The sequence below is a fragment of the Kwoniella botswanensis genome, chromosome 3 (assembly GCF_036426115.1).
Source record: "Kwoniella botswanensis chromosome 3, complete sequence".
Classification (NCBI taxonomy): Eukaryota; Fungi; Basidiomycota; class Tremellomycetes; order Tremellales; family Cryptococcaceae; genus Kwoniella; species Kwoniella botswanensis.
In genome coordinates, this window is record NC_088601.1 from 1,468,622 (window position 1) to 1,484,210 (window position 15,589).

The following is a 15,589-nucleotide window of genomic DNA, read 5'->3' on the forward strand; positions in this document are numbered from 1 at the left end:
AATTTCATCTACCTCATCCTTCTATAGTTTCTCGCCAGTACCAACCCAATTTCCGACAGACCCGCCAATCCGACCGATGTAAATAATATGATAGCGTGTATGTCCACTGTCCAGGGCGATGTGCAATTATATAAGGTCGGGGTGATGACGTTTTGGCGGATAGTGGCGGATAAGCCAATGGATGTTAGAACTGTTCAGGGTGGTCGACAAAAAGATTATGAGGGGGGGTGATTATGGAGAAGAAGGGAATGAGCTTGATTAGTGCATGGGGCATTTTACCTTATCTATATGGTTCTGCTGTGATTATCATAGTCAGTTTGAGATACCCAGAACGGCTGCCGGGTAGAAAGTTGAACTTACGGGATGAGGAGATTGTATATTGTCATGGATCAGGAGGAACCAGTAAGTTACAGTCCAATCTGGTTTTAGCACCTCATATTCTGTACATTGGTTCGAATTTCAGGACGACGAAGGACCATCACTGCCTCGGTGCTGCCGTGTCTCCTGTTCTCAACAGGTCACCGAACGAAGTATGAGTGATTCACAAAATACATCATCAAAGTCAATGCTCTGTTTCTCCTATCGCTGTGTTGGCGGCAAGTCACGTGGTCTGTGACCTGATCACGACAAGACGACGAACAACGATCAGCACAACAACCACAGTAGCACAAATCGATGCTCGTACATAGTTACCAACTTGCTTCAAAATTTATATGAGCTATACGACAATGCAGGATTTCAGAGTACACTATGGGAATATCATACAATGACGGTCGAAATCAAAAGGATCCTCCCCTCCCTATCCTCTCTCAAAGTCACAGAAACCCCTTTGTCGACCTTTTTGTCTCAAGCACACAGTCATATCCCTTTGTCCGACCATTTCACGTACATGATGACTTCCCCTCGGATAGGATGTGAGAATACTACTTGCTATTTCTATTTCTCTTTCTCTGATCGGAGGGAAAGGGATAACAATTAGATTGAAAGGGGTACAACCAGATTTGTGATTGCTATCGCTGCAATGAGGAGAACAAAGAAAGCTTTGAGTGTGTGAGTGTGTGAGCTGAAGATCCTTACCCACCTACTCACCTTGATACTAACATTTTCGATACTTTGGTCGAATCGCCATACATCCTGATTCAGGCTCTCATCTTATCGTCCTTCATCCCATCATTGTCGTTGTTGCCTATTAGACTGATGTCGACTTCCCCTTCCATACACTAATCACAACTCATTAACCCACATCGTCAAAACGGCTGAAGCTCACTCGCATCTGTGGACTCACAACCTATCCAGGAAGAAGAATCAGATCCACATCGAGATAAACGAAAAGGCTAAACAATTTGACGGGTTTATAATTTTCTCTAGAGGAGAATAACCTAGACCAGAGGTCTTCTTTATTCTCAGCACCACATTTAAGGCTACTGACCCATCATCAAAATGGATTGTACCCCGACTCCGATCTCTACCATATTCTCAACCTCTACGTGAGTCTGTCGCATCCGATTGTTGCTGGACCTGGACTGAGTCTGTACATTCCCATCACCCTCGTAGCTCTCTCATACCTAGTACCATCACATCCTCTTCCGCAGTCCTAGTCACCCCTTCAGGCAGTATATCAACATGGGTAGTCACTTATTGTTCCACCCCTCCAGTACCTTCGCAATCTACCGACACTACTACCTTCACTATATCGCCCACCAGCACCGATTCGATGAGTATCAGCATCAGTACCACCGCTAGCGATAGTAGTAGCAGTGGTAACGATGTGATAAGTTTCGGTATGACATCAATGACTACCGGCGATGGCGGAACTTTGACTACCACCGCTGTAGACTCGCCAACCTCGCCAGTAGGTCAACTACAAGAAGAGACGACTTTGGCAGTACTTGATGGTCAGACGTTATCCTCCGACGAGAGCCAATCGCTACTCTTGAGTTCTCATCAGAGGGGAATGAGAGGAAGAACAGAACATGTAAAGGTGATCAAGAAAAGACAGGAAAATTGTCAGACTATCACTTCTACCTCTACGATAACTGCTACACCTACCACGTCGTGGTCTTTGATCTTCAGCACAACGGAATCGACTAGTCTGATAGAGGTACCGGTAGAAACTGTCATGGGTGGATGTGATGGTACGACTACTACTGGTGAGTCTGTCCACTGACACATGATTCTGATCGTGAAGGATCTTACTGATCTGAAAGCCTTATATGATAGCTTCATCTACTGAGCAGTTAAATATCACCACAGATCCTCCGACTTTGTCGACCATCACATCAGCTGCAGCAGTCATTACTTCGGCCCCAACGCAGACAAGTAGTAGTATCTTGACGACATCATTGGAAGAAACAAGTACGTCAATTTTGCCAAGTTCTTCAATCCCAGTCTCAGAATCACCCACACCTACATTCTCCTCATCATCCTCATCCGTGCAAGATCTCGAAACCGTCCCCGCTCTATCTTCGTCATCAACTTCGCTCGATCCATTGTTATCGGCTGTATTTACTGGACCTTCACTGACAATTGAATCAGGTCAATCATCTATTACCGATCTATTGGCACCGATCACTTCCGATGCGATTCCTACTGCACAACCTACAGAAATTGACTCCGCAGACACAGAACCCCCTTTGTCGTCAGACACACCCATTATTCCAGATGACGAGGCCACTACATCAGCTGAAGCAGAAGCAGAAGATACATCATCTACCAACGCTGACATACCGGGAGTCGCGGGGATTCAAACCTTTCCTTCTTCCTCAAAATCCATGACCAATACATTGGCATCTCAAAATTCCAACCCCACCTTGAACCATAATCCGTCCACATCCTCCACTGGCGGTGAAGAAGCCGAGGGAGCGACTTCAGGTTCCAACAAGGGTACAGCGGCTGGTGCTGCTATAGGGGGAATATTCGCTTTGATAGCTCTCATAGCCGCGATCTTGTTCTTTGTAAGGTTCTGGAAGAAGAGACAGAGAGCCGAGAGGACTGTTTCTTTAAGGGCTAGTTGGTTCTATGGCGAGAAGATATTGAATCATAATGATGGGAGCGAGAATGAGGTGAGTGGCCAATTGCACTATGATACCCACAGGGCGACTGATATACTAATGAACTCAATTCAGAAACGTCGGTCGGCACCAGCACCTTCGACCGAACCATCCGCTCGACCGTCCATTCAGCCAGTCAGTCGATTCTCCGCTCCGTCATTCGCATCTCGATCCGAAGGTCTCGGTGCGCTTCTTGCTCGTCCATTGAAAAACCTCCGTCGGGACTCATCTCCACTAATGAAACCTCTCAAATTAGTATCTGGAGATCCCAATCAAGAAGCTCGACGAAATGAAGATGATAGTATATGGGGCAAACTTGCTTACTCATTCAAAGGTATCCCATTACCTTCCACAGAAGGTATATCGGAGAGACTGAGGACTATACCAGGGTTCAAACCGCGGCGGTCGTTCACTGTAAAATCAAGAAATATCTCATCGCCTCAACCTATTGATCCCGAGATTGCAACTGGAACAAATAACGGTATATTCGAATCGTCCAAGTTATTACCTATCTTTTCGAAATTTCGTTCGATAAGACAATCTTTCAAGAGATCTTCAATCTTGTCTAGTAACTTGAAGTACATCAGACAATCTCAAGTAAGAGGTACACCAGCTTGGGCAGAGAAACATCCAAATGAAAAGCCCATCCCGGTCATGGTTGGACAAGCATGGGATGAAAGACATTCTGAATCTGATCATCCTCATCCAGTCAAAGTCAATTTCATGCAACCTCCTCCACCATCTGCAACTGGATCATCCTCCAAACACGGTTCGATGAATTCCGATAGTCCTTATCCAACTATTGTTCCTGGAAACTCTCCTCAGAATCATGGGATTGGAACTGCATTTGGCTCAGGTATGGACATGGAGATGGAATACAACAAACCTACACATGTACAATTACGACACTTGACCTGGGGATCATCCTATGCGCCTCCACGAACTTCTATACTGAGTGCAAATGGAATGATGATCCATGGAGCTATGGAGCCTTCAGAAGATGGAAATTCGATTTATTCGCGAACCTCAATGTCGCATGGTTATGGATCCGACAATCTACATAGAAGTGGAACGATGAAATCGAATTTTAGTGATTCTACTACATCAAACTTCATGGTTCCACCTAGATCGTCTACAAGTCATAATTCCGGAAATGGAGGGAATGTACCTTCCCCTCCGCCAATAGGGATAGGACCTTTTCCAAGAGCTTTACTCAGTCCTTTATCAGCTGGATCGAATGGTTCGAGAGGCTCGTTTGGCGTGCTACCCCCCTTACCTGAAAATGGTATCGATACGGATAAACATATGAAAGATCTCAGGAGAATAACAAGATCTACTCAACAGTCTTCGGGTATTTGGGAATATTCAGCATACGTCGATACGGGTTCAAACGCAAATTCACAACGTGGCAGTGGTAGCAATGGCAACAGTAATAGTAATTCTGAAATTCAAGGTCAAGGTCAGAGGAGAATCAGTAATGGCCAATCTTCTTTGACCGGTACTGGTACTGGTACGGGACCAATGGGAATACTAAAATCTACATCATCTTGTTCACCATTACCACCGACGATGATCTATCCAAACTCAAATTCCAATTCACCCATTCCCATATACGCACCTAATTCCGCATTTGGACCAGGTGATATACCATATACAGTTCCTTCACCTAAGAGGATGAGTTATGGTGGATCAATGTTAAAGCATTCCAGTTTGCCCCCTTCTTCTCCTCCGGAGATCGAAATATCATCATTACCTTTGCCTCCACAACCACAAAGAAGTTATACATCTCCTATTCCAAGTATACTAGCTCCCAAATCGGCTGAAGAGGGAGATAGAATTACTAAAGCATGGTATGAAAAACCTCTATGGGATAATACACAACAATCCCAACAAAATCAGGCAGCCAATCCAACTTCGATACTATTACCTCCTAGATCTGCAGGACCAGGGTCAGGACCAGATCACACGTATATGTACTCCCAAAATAGTGGGAATAGTATTTACAGTAAAGGTGATAGGGCGAGTAGGACGTCAGTGAAAAGCGTTAAGAGCGTGAGGTGGGAAGATGAAGATCGAGGTGATGACGAAGGAGGTGGTGGAGTAGCAAGGGCTCTATGAGCTGTTCGCTATACGATCTTGGTAGAGAGAAGGGAATGACAGGTTTGTGGGTTTCTGCCTTGAAATTTATTTTGATAATCTTTTTGGAATGAGTTTTATGGACTATTTGCTTTTTAATCTAATATTCATGCTTGTATAACTTCATCGGATTCGTGAGGAAAAAGCATGTTCAACTTGTTAGTCGGAAACGAGGGGGCTACTTTATGGTATATAAATATATGATTGGAATGGTGAGAAAAGATGATATCAGAACATAATGCATGATTTACGAACAGATCCATGCAACGATGATCCGACAGAATCGAAAAAGAGTACAAAATGAACCAAGTCAAAATATGGGTCTGCGTTACAATACAACCTTTGAAATGTACTGTACATCTCGCGTACGGTACCCACTCCTACACCTAGATCACATTCAATGCACCACCACATGCCTTTATAGAGATCCTCCATTGCCACTACGTTCTCCTGCCCGCTCAGCCCATCTCCTCCTCTTCCTCACCCTCCGACCCATCATGTCCCTGTTCCTGCGTGACACCCCCAATCCCATAAACAGCTTCCATCCTTCTCCTCCTCATCAGTTCCGCCTCACTCACATCACCCACTTTCTGAGGTACGAACCCTGCTGCGGCCAAAGCGGGTGAGGCAGCTCGCGCTCCAGCAACAGCAGCTGCCACTAATGAATTTTTAGGTTTGTCCTGCTGAGCCACGGACGAAGAGGTTGGAGGTGTCCCAGATCCCGTGGTAGCTGGTGCAGGAACCATCGATCCACCCGAAAGTCTTCTTTCTCGATCCAAGGATCCAGATCTGAGTGGTAGACCGAATAGATTATGAGGTGGTGGATTGGGGATCCTATTGGAATTTGATCGTGTACTGCCTCTATCGCCACCACCGAAGAAAGCGAAAGCACCGGAACCTTTTTTACCTTCATCCTGTCCACCATCATACGGTAGATTCCTCAATTGTAAAGGTGGAGTTTTCACTGACATAGCTTCTCCCGATGAACCAGTTTCGTCCATGTCGAATTTCGGCATCGAATTCGATCGGTGTAAATCCAATCTCTCTTTGGATGGTCGTCGAGGTACAGGATGGAACTTTGACGGTGGCGGTAATCTTCTTTTGATTGGTTTATCTTTAGACTTAGGTGTGAACGTGACCATATTATCTTCAGGAACATCATTCTCACTCTCCCCTTCTTCTTGTGCATCACTTCGTCTTCTTCCTAGATACGATGAACCTAGATCTGCATTTCCCAATGGAGTAGAGGAAGGTGATTTCTTGTAGTTCCTCGATGGTTTCACATGCATGGAATTAGGTGGCATTAGATGGTCTTCCGGAACCATTATAGCTCTTTCCTCAGCTTGAAGGGACTGCTTGGCAGCTTGATGAGCAGCAGCCACCTCTTCCATATCCCTCTGTTTCTCTGCATGTCTGATGAAAGACTCGTCAATCCAATCTGCCATTTCAATCAGGACAGGATCCACCTCCCTCATTAGCGAAGACATCTGCATGAAACCATGTCCCCATCCTTCGATGATCCGAAGTTGTACCCAATCATCGTCTGATTCCCTCAGTATGGGATCAGGTAGATCATCAATCGGGGTTTTGGATTTCCCAGTCGACATTTGCAGGTATTCGCCGTATTTAGCAGACCTGCCACGAGCAGTGTACTCTGCCTGAGATCGTCTAGCTTTCTTCGCTTCTCTGATCTTACCGGCGAAGATGATCGTGTCGTCGACAAAGGGATCACGCTCTCCACAGATCAGGTAGACCGGAGGGAAATGAGCGAGAAGATGAGGTGGCGATAAGATAGGAGAGATGTAGTAATCCGTCTCGAAATCTGGATTTCGTCGTGGTCCAACATAAAGAATTGCCATGGCTCGCATCTAAACAGAATGATGTCAGACGATTTGTATTGCACGTTCAATTGCACAATAAACATGTGACTTACCATACTTGGAGATATGATTCGATCCTGGAAATATCCTACCCGACTAGTCATGGTCAGTCTGGTACCGATAGGCAGCTTCTTTCTCTTTTTCGCAACGATTTGATCCACATTATCTTTATCTTCCTGAGCTGGATCTGGAGTCTCAACTGGTTTAGGTGATTCTACAGGACTGAAAATGAATTTCTTCTCATCTGCTGGGGTCTTCACTCTATCCGCTAGAGACCGCTCAGCTTCAGGTCGATAATCCGGTTTAACCGTATCTTGATGATCATCCCCATCCTCCTCCTCTTCTTCCTCCGATGCGTTGCCGCTATCACCATTGTCACCGGCAAGCCATCCGACCACTTTGGCCGACATGCTTCTAGGTAGATCTTTGATTCTCGTAGAAGGTGTAGCCGGGGTACTTTTGGTTCCTCCGTTAGGATTCTTTTCATCCGCTGGGCTCATAAGATTGGGTAATTTCCCTGATATGGTTTGCGCCCAGCTCTTCCGCCGTTGTCTACCTGATCTACGCCTTCCACTATCTATATCGTTCACAACGCTTAATGGTGACTTATGCCTCATATGATCTTTACCATGAACTAGTCCAGGAATTTGAGTCTCGGATTGTTCAGTGCGGAGTACACGTAAGTTGGTAGGCGACATCCAAGAAGTGAAGTTGAAGTCTAAGGCTGGGTAGGCGAGGATCATTGATACTGGTTTGGGAATACCAGTCGGGTGCTCCAAAATACGTAGCATGATCGTAGCACAGATGTTCCCACCGCTGTGATGATGTATGACATTCATGTCAACCTTATGATCCGCTGCTCCACGTTAATCGGGCTGACTCACGCTGAATCACCAGTCAAAACGATACCCAATTTACCACTTTCAATTCCAATACATCGACCTTGAGTCTCCATGAGAGTCCGATACGCATCGAACCCCTCTTCGATAGCCCATGGGTATGGATCTAAAGTATCGATCATCAGCTGGATTAACGCAAGCCATTGACCTCACAACCCACATTCAGGTGCTTTCCCATAATCCACACCTAGTACAGGTTTACCGGTCCTTTTCGCCCAAGTCCTTAATCTCTCTTCATGACAATCAGGTCCCATCGCTACAAAACCTCCTCCAGGGTAATCGACGACCAACTCCTGCGCGGCGGCTAATTCGGCATCTGTACCGTTGAAGAACAACATCGCTTTCACTGAGGGTAGGTTTGAACGAGAAGAAGTGGGTGGTCGAGGGATAGTGAGATGACGGATAATGGGGAGACGGGGTCGGTGGAAAGTCGTCAATAGTCGTACCTAACATGAAGTCGAATTAGTTTGGTGCTATTCCCTATTAGCAAGAAGGCTCACATAAGGGTTCTTGGTCTTTTCCCAAGTGACTCTAAGCATCTCGACCGAGCAGACGGCTCTAAATCTTCGAAGCTATGACCACCAAATCAGGTCAGCCAGTACAGATAAATAGTTCAGACCAAGGGAACCTACCACTTCATCGCCTTCAGTAGCCCAAACAAGGTAATACCCCGTGAACAACATGCTAAATATATCCTTGAGCCATTTTGGCCGTATTGACATGGCTGATGCGAATCCGGCATCGAAAGCGGTATTCACGTATGTCGCACGATAGTAAGACCGTGTGTACTGTTGGACGGTATCAGCAGTCAACCTTCATTTTAGGGGGAGGAAGTGCCTTACCAAGCGTGCTAGAGGTTCAGGTGCTAGCGGAATATTGAAGATCAGCTATGACTATATGTGTTCAGAATCACAATAATCTCACCTCCAAGTCCTAGTAAATCATCAAGATGTCTTAAAGCATACACTAAGGTCAAAGTACCCAATATCAATTGGTAAGGTGTGAAATGTTCTACCCAGACATTATGAAGTTAGCAAGATACAACCCGTTTGCGCTTTATGTGTATACCCTCCAGACTCACTTAGTTTTTCGTTCATATTGCCTGTCCACCGGACCATCCTCCTCCCTACGATCTTCACCCATACTCTAGCTATCCAAGCTCTCTGATTATGCGTCCCACGAAGCTGTGCTCTCTGACTTGGTGAGGGACTTATTGCAGACCTCGTTAGGCTCGAACGGGGAGCACCATCCCCTTTGTACAGTCGCCATATCCAGAAGAACAGTACGAGGAATATCTGCGTTCGACGCAGGGCCGGGGAAGGACGTCCAAGGACATGATCTATCATGGTGTCTAAACCTGACAGGTAAAGTTATGTTAAACTTTGAGCATGACCGTAAGCGGAGCTAATCGAATCGAAGCACTCACTCGAAAGTAACTATTCGCAAGCTGGTGACGTGTGACCAAGCCTGAGGGAGGCCGGCCAGTCTAATAGATATTTCGCGTGTCCAATACAGATCAACCCTCTATCTCAAGTGAGATTACCATAGCTCGAACAAACAGAACTGTTTCTCTCTCGGACGTATGGTGCTATTGTATATGGGCGTGATGGTTATTGATCTTCTGACTTTTCTTTCCCCTTGATGGTTCGAATTGTATCAGTCGCGTCCTCAGTGCGGTTGAGAAGGAGCCTTATAGATCTACTGGCGGCGAAAGCAATACGAGATGAATTGTCGAGACTTCCTTTCTCTTCTTGTCTCTGCAGGTGATAGTCGCGAGAGAGTATTCCGGATGTTGAGAGTTGTTTGAAGACCGATTCCAGTAGCTGACACAGATGTGGTACTAAAAGTACTCAGAGCTACGGGATAGAGAAATGCTTCCAGCCATGCAAGTCATTCGTTTGGTATCGCTATTGAATAATTAGAGTTGATCTTGTTCTTGTTCTTTGAGATGAGATATTCCGGTTAATCATGGTTTCATCTCAAGCGTAGTTGACAGAATTACCTGATTGGGAAATTGCTGAGTGAACCCCGGCTCAATGACGATCACAGCTCAACCGGCAATAACATGGCAATGGATCAGAATTGAACCAAATAAGTTATTTTGGCACGTTCATCAATCACTGCAGTGTTGAATTCGACATCTCACCACATTACCAGAGTATGATCCTAGATAGCATCTGCTCAACATCATCATGACGAAAGACAAGACGGAACCGAGGCATGTGGCCGTATCGCTGGTCTGTTCGCCATTGACGGGTAGATTGTTGATGGTCACCAGCAGGGCTCATCCGGATTTATGGATATGTAAGCTAGATGCTTATCGTACGGTATCTCGTCTTTGGCTCTGACCCTTACATTATAGTTCCAAAAGGAGGTATAGAAGAAGGAGAATCGTCTGGTCAAGCTGCAGTAAGGGAATCGTGGGAAGAAGGTGAATTTAAAATCCGACGAATGACAAAAAGATTCATTAGGATACGAGACGGTTTAGTTGATATGATCATGAATATTGTAGCAGGTACACCACCGTCTCTTGCCGCTCCTGAAGATCTCCAGAGACTCATGATGCTCGCGTTACCGTCGAAGAAGAAAAGGGGCTCGGTATGGCATGTTCATGTGCTGGAGGTCAACGAGGATGTGGTGGAATGCATCGAACAGTGGTGAGTCCAGCATATCATACACTACCTAATATGGAGAAGTCTGACCACAATGAAACATGTTGTAGGCCAGAATCACATGAACGGAAACGAGCATGGTTCACTCCATCCGAATGTCTATTTAATATTCAAGAATGGTCCAAAATCCCACCGAGCTCAACGAACGATAATCATCTGGATGATCCAGTGGAGCTTGTCAATCATCATGCGGAGGAAGGAGATGATGGCAACGAACGTCAAGATAGAGAACAACAGAAGAAGGGAAAACAACAGCATAAAATGGAGAAAAAAGCCGGTGCGATGGAATTAGCTTTGAGGCAATTCATGGAATCTAGAGGGAAGGTCCTCGAAAATCAGTGAAGAAGAAAGAAAACCAATCAAATGCACATGAAAAGAAAAGTAGGGAACATCGAGTGTTTTCACGGACAGGCTATTACTGCCGATTCTACAATCCTACCTTGACCTTAACGAAACAGCGCTACAATACAAATCGACGAGATGAGAAAAACTCGACCGATGTCGGATCACGGATGGTCGAACAGACACGATAAAGATCCCGCTTCGTTGAGCAAGACGTCAAAACCAAACATGACAGTTTTCATCAAGTTCATAAACATTCGTTCTGTCATGAATCAGTAACGATATAGCAGGATACTGCTATGTCAATTTATCAATGTACAATGTCAACCATGATATTACTTGGAAATTTTTACGATAAAATAGAATGATGTAAGTTATTGTGACGGTATGATAACTTCCAAACAGCCCAAATGATACTGTATCTATCCCTCTTCTGAATAAATGCAAAACTTTTCTTGCTGGATCAGACTGAAAATGACCCAAAAGTCTTAGTCTTTCGTATATGTGTAAATGCAAAAGTGAGATGATCAGTACAATTTTGTTCTCGAGTGACACGCATACAGTATTGTCTGAAAATCACCCACTTACACTTTATCAACTTTGACCCCGATCCGTCAGATTATCTACGAACTCACACCATCCATAACCATTTTTCCTCATCTGCCCTAACATACACTCATATTCCTCCCACCACCACCCATGAGTGACCGCATCCGCCTCCCTCTCATTCAACCCTACATCATTATCTTTCACCTGGGCATATTCTCCAGCTTCTACTTTATATACATTTCCCGTCCTCTCATATTCCTCCGGTGTATTGTATTTCGGACGGTATTTCCATGGTTTCTTGCAGATATAATGTAAATTCCTAACATCATGATCTGTGTAGAAATTACCATGCCAGTATCTCATCGTTTTGATAGCATTGTATATCCAAGGGATACTAATCCATTCACCTCTAAATAAATCATCGAATAGATCCTGATCCGGAAAAGACCATTCTCTAATTCTCTCTTGATCATTTTTATCACCCGATTCGACTAATGCGTATATCCTCTGTAAGACGTTCTGTGAGGGGGTGAGGACGACAAGACCCGAATTAAGCAGAGAATGAGTCCCTGTAGGTTGAGCTGGACCTGGGTGAGTTATTGAATCGGATCCGTGAGAGGGGGTAAAACCGCAGTTGTCTCTTGTCCTAAAGAAGATGTAACATACTTTGTCAGTAATGTCGAGCACAACATATATGAGATGGAACAGGGAGATCATGATTGTAGCTGTGACATCAGGTATTAAAAGGCGGGATGAGGGAAACTCACCATTCAGCAGGTGCCCAAGATGATCTATCCAAATTACAAATACAAGCAAACGTAGCTGCTATCTGATCTTCCTTGAGGGGTATATCAAATATCTCATCCATATTTCGTTTGAGCATCATATCTCCATCGATCAAACACACTCTCTACATGGTACACGAAAGATCTCGTCAGCTCATTGGCAGATTCCCCTCGAGAAACCTTTTTGTATCTATTGTCCTGCCTGTGAGAGCAAATCATCGAACCGACCGATCGTTCATTAGAGATGTCCAACTCGAAACTCACATCGTAATCGTCAAATCCAAATACAGCAGCTTTCGTCCAAGTGTCCACGAACCTCTCTGCAATCAACGTGATCTGACCCCGGGGCACTAAAGGCTGTACCATCCTGACTTCCAATTCATATTCTTGCAAAACCTTGATCGTTTCGGCTGCGATGGAGGGGTTTATAGCGACGATCAGAGGGTAATTGGAGTTGTACTTCCTAAGAGTATAAGCTAAGACGAGGATACCTGGTAGGTAAGATGGGGTAGTGAGGAGGAATACTACCCATGCGCATTTTCTTGTTGTGTAGGAGGATGAAGAGGATGAGGGGATGTAATCTAATGGGTTGAGAGCTAGCCCTGTCATTTTGTTCGTTATAATCGTTAGTCGAATTCAAGAGATGTTTATGGACTGATGAGTGACTGAGTGATATGTATTGTCCATCTGTTCATTCATCCCGTCGTTCTGTTCTTTCTGCTTACTACACTGATCCATTCACGGATCACATAATCCCATCCCATTCCACCTGGATTAAGATTACCTACTACCACCCATCTGAATAGCATCTGATCAGTGGTCAGATCGGATAATGCAATAACCCGATCAAATCATCATACAGTCTGCAGTACCGGTCATCACCGATCTCGATCAGTACGAATACTAGAGCACACTAGTTCTTGTCAGAAACATGGGCGAGGACTCCCCGTAAATGTGCCAACGAGAAGAGACATAGAAATGTATATATGACGTGACCGATGCACGGAACAGAACGAAACAGCTTTGCATGATAACCCCGACTATCGCGCACGCACGACTGCCTACGATGATCAACTGATCTCGATGAGATCCCATGCCTATCTCTCCCCCTAACGTAACGACTGACTTCGCAGGTCATCAAGTCAGCAGGCACGGATGGACGTAGACGTAAAACAGAAGACCATGCGATGCGAGTGATTCTATCTCCTTTGGCTTTTTTTTTCTTGGGGTAAGCGGTCATTCGGGAATGAAAGATTAAAATAGCTAGATGAAGTAAGATTACGGAAATCATCCGTGTTAAGGATTGAGTAGAAGAGATCGCTCGTAACTGTAGATAACGAAATCCTCCACGGCCCATTGCCTCGTGCTGGGACTTCACGGTCGATCACGAGTATTCATGCTAAATCATGAGCAGATAGACTCTTACCACAGGCAATTCCGCATTCCGTACAAAGCAGACACAGCTGGGCTCAATGCCTATTCTCCAATATCACTCCTATCATCCATTAAAACTTCATCTTCAATCTCGCCTCTCTCCCTTCTTGAGAATTCCCTCTCCCATCCTCTCTTTGATAGTTGGCCACAAAGCGATGTGCGTCCCTCTTTGTATTTCGCTTTGACTAGGGTGAAAGTGATGAGAAGCCAGTAAAACATGTATGTAGTGCTGTATGTACCAAAGGGTGGGTCAGCATACAAGCATGATATAAGACAGAATAGAAAAGACGACTCACACAGTCCAGACCGTCCCCGTATTATTCCACCCCACAACAGCCTGAGCCAACTGCGCAAAATTATCGCCTGAACCAGGTTCGGGATCCCACCAAGTCAAGTGCCATATGTTCCCCTTGACCCTATACGATCCCGGTCCATTACCAGCTTCTGCAGCTGCTGTACCGACGTACGAGATGAAGTATTGTCTTTCGAATGAATAGGCTGCTCTGGAAGCTAAACCTGCTCCGATCATGAACAGGAGAAGGGAGGAGAACTGAACGAATTTGGTTAATGAGAGAGGGGTGGTGGATGAGAATAACAGGTAGGCTAAAGAGTACAATAAAGTCAGGAAATCTATCTTTTTGAGATGATCATGGACCACTAGGTGGACAGGAATCAGTGACGATGACTTTTTGTACTCACCTATCAAACCTCCCACGATCAACCCCCCAACTCCACCTCCAACAACCGCACTTCCCTTCTCGCTCAGGCCTATCCCACCGAGGAACACGATTCCTTCTAGTCCTTCACGAAGCACCGTTACGAATGGTAAACCAAATAAAATTGCTGTAGCTTTGTTCGCCCGTTTATGCCTATGGCCATGTTTGTGTGTATGTTCAGGGTCGGTCTCAGAGTGTGAGTGATATGCTGACAAGAGCTTGAGTCGCCATTTCACTTGAGCGTGAGGTAATCGAAGGAATGCCAGAGACATCACTAGGATTCTGGAGTCCCAATTACATACATTAGGATATACAACGATCCAGGTGTCACTGAGTTGAGACAGTCGAGGACACTCACAAGATCGAAGCTAGAGCGCAGAATCCACCTTCCCATAGATTTTCTGCATCTTGCCATAAATCGTGAGTATATGTGTAGAACTGGAATGATCATCTTGCATCAACTACTACACGATGGATGATAACGCTCGCTATTTGACCAATGGTGGAAAGAATGCTCACAACATATAAGAAAATTGCTCCAATGGCCATAGCTACCGTCCCACCCAATATCGCTCCCGACCAGATTTGGAATCTCATCTTTTTAACAACTTTATCTTTCTCTTCTGATATCTCTTCAACTTCTTCCATATCGTCTTGGTCTACCACATCAGCATCAGGCACAGTTAAGAGCGATTGATTCTCTGGGGAAGTTCCATATCCACCTCCATTGATAGTCGTTCCATCTCGTCTGGGGAGTAATTCCTGAGAAGATCGTGCTGAATCTTCAGATTGACGTGTATGTATCTGAACGCCAGAATGGGAGGGACGACGGGAGGATGATAATGGAAGTGAAAGTGGTTCCACTATGGAGGGAATGATTTGAGAGATGAATCCTAATAAGACGGCGACTAGACCACGACCAACATATCAAATGTCAGTCAAGGTTTTGAAGTGGTGAGATGAAGACGGGCTATCTCACTGATTATACCGGCTTCGAGCGATTCACGGAGCAATATGAAGAATGCTACGGGCTATGTTCATTGAGTATCGAATCAGTTGTTAAGGTCATAGATATTTCGGAAACAAGACGAGATGAACATACAGAGAAATAATCTGTCAATGCCAT

General features: G+C 45.1%; 5 protein-coding genes across 5 annotated transcripts; 2 read left to right on the plus strand and 3 right to left on the minus strand.

The window, feature by feature from the left end:
* Positions 1–1,440: 1,440 nt before the first annotated feature.
* L199_008422 (uncharacterized protein) lies at positions 1,441–5,168 on the plus strand (the record flags this gene model as incomplete). Its single annotated transcript, XM_064894103.1, has 4 exons — positions 1,441–1,487; positions 1,555–2,150; positions 2,221–3,062; positions 3,126–5,168. 4 exons carry the CDS (start codon positions 1,441–1,443, stop codon positions 5,166–5,168), a joined length of 3,528 nt encoding a protein of 1,175 aa, XP_064750175.1.
* Positions 5,169–5,644: 476 nt separating this feature from the next.
* On the minus strand, positions 5,645–9,311 carry L199_008423 (uncharacterized protein; the record flags this gene model as incomplete). Its single annotated transcript, XM_064894104.1, has 9 exons — positions 5,645–7,054; positions 7,120–7,882; positions 7,951–8,071; positions 8,126–8,411; positions 8,466–8,537; positions 8,598–8,753; positions 8,808–8,830; positions 8,890–8,976; positions 9,047–9,311. 9 exons carry the CDS (start codon positions 9,309–9,311, stop codon positions 5,645–5,647), a joined length of 3,183 nt encoding a protein of 1,060 aa, XP_064750176.1.
* Positions 9,312–10,157: 846 nt separating this feature from the next.
* On the plus strand, positions 10,158–10,979 carry L199_008424 (uncharacterized protein; the record flags this gene model as incomplete). The annotated part of the gene is made up of 4 exons (XM_064894105.1): positions 10,158–10,269; positions 10,328–10,396; positions 10,478–10,622; positions 10,688–10,979. The coding sequence occupies 4 exons, from the start codon at positions 10,158–10,160 to the stop codon at positions 10,977–10,979; spliced, it is 618 nt and encodes a 205-aa protein (XP_064750177.1).
* Positions 10,980–11,573: 594 nt separating this feature from the next.
* On the minus strand, positions 11,574–12,922 carry L199_008425 (uncharacterized protein; the record flags this gene model as incomplete). The annotated part of the gene is made up of 3 exons (XM_064894106.1): positions 11,574–12,174; positions 12,296–12,438; positions 12,578–12,922. The coding sequence occupies 3 exons, from the start codon at positions 12,920–12,922 to the stop codon at positions 11,574–11,576; spliced, it is 1,089 nt and encodes a 362-aa protein (XP_064750178.1).
* Positions 12,923–13,789: 867 nt separating this feature from the next.
* Positions 13,790–15,589, minus strand: L199_008426 (uncharacterized protein; the record flags this gene model as incomplete). Its single annotated transcript, XM_064894107.1, has 7 exons — positions 13,790–13,976; positions 14,044–14,350; positions 14,447–14,745; positions 14,822–14,901; positions 14,983–15,371; positions 15,443–15,494; positions 15,566–15,589. 7 exons carry the CDS (start codon positions 15,587–15,589, stop codon positions 13,790–13,792), a joined length of 1,338 nt encoding a protein of 445 aa, XP_064750179.1.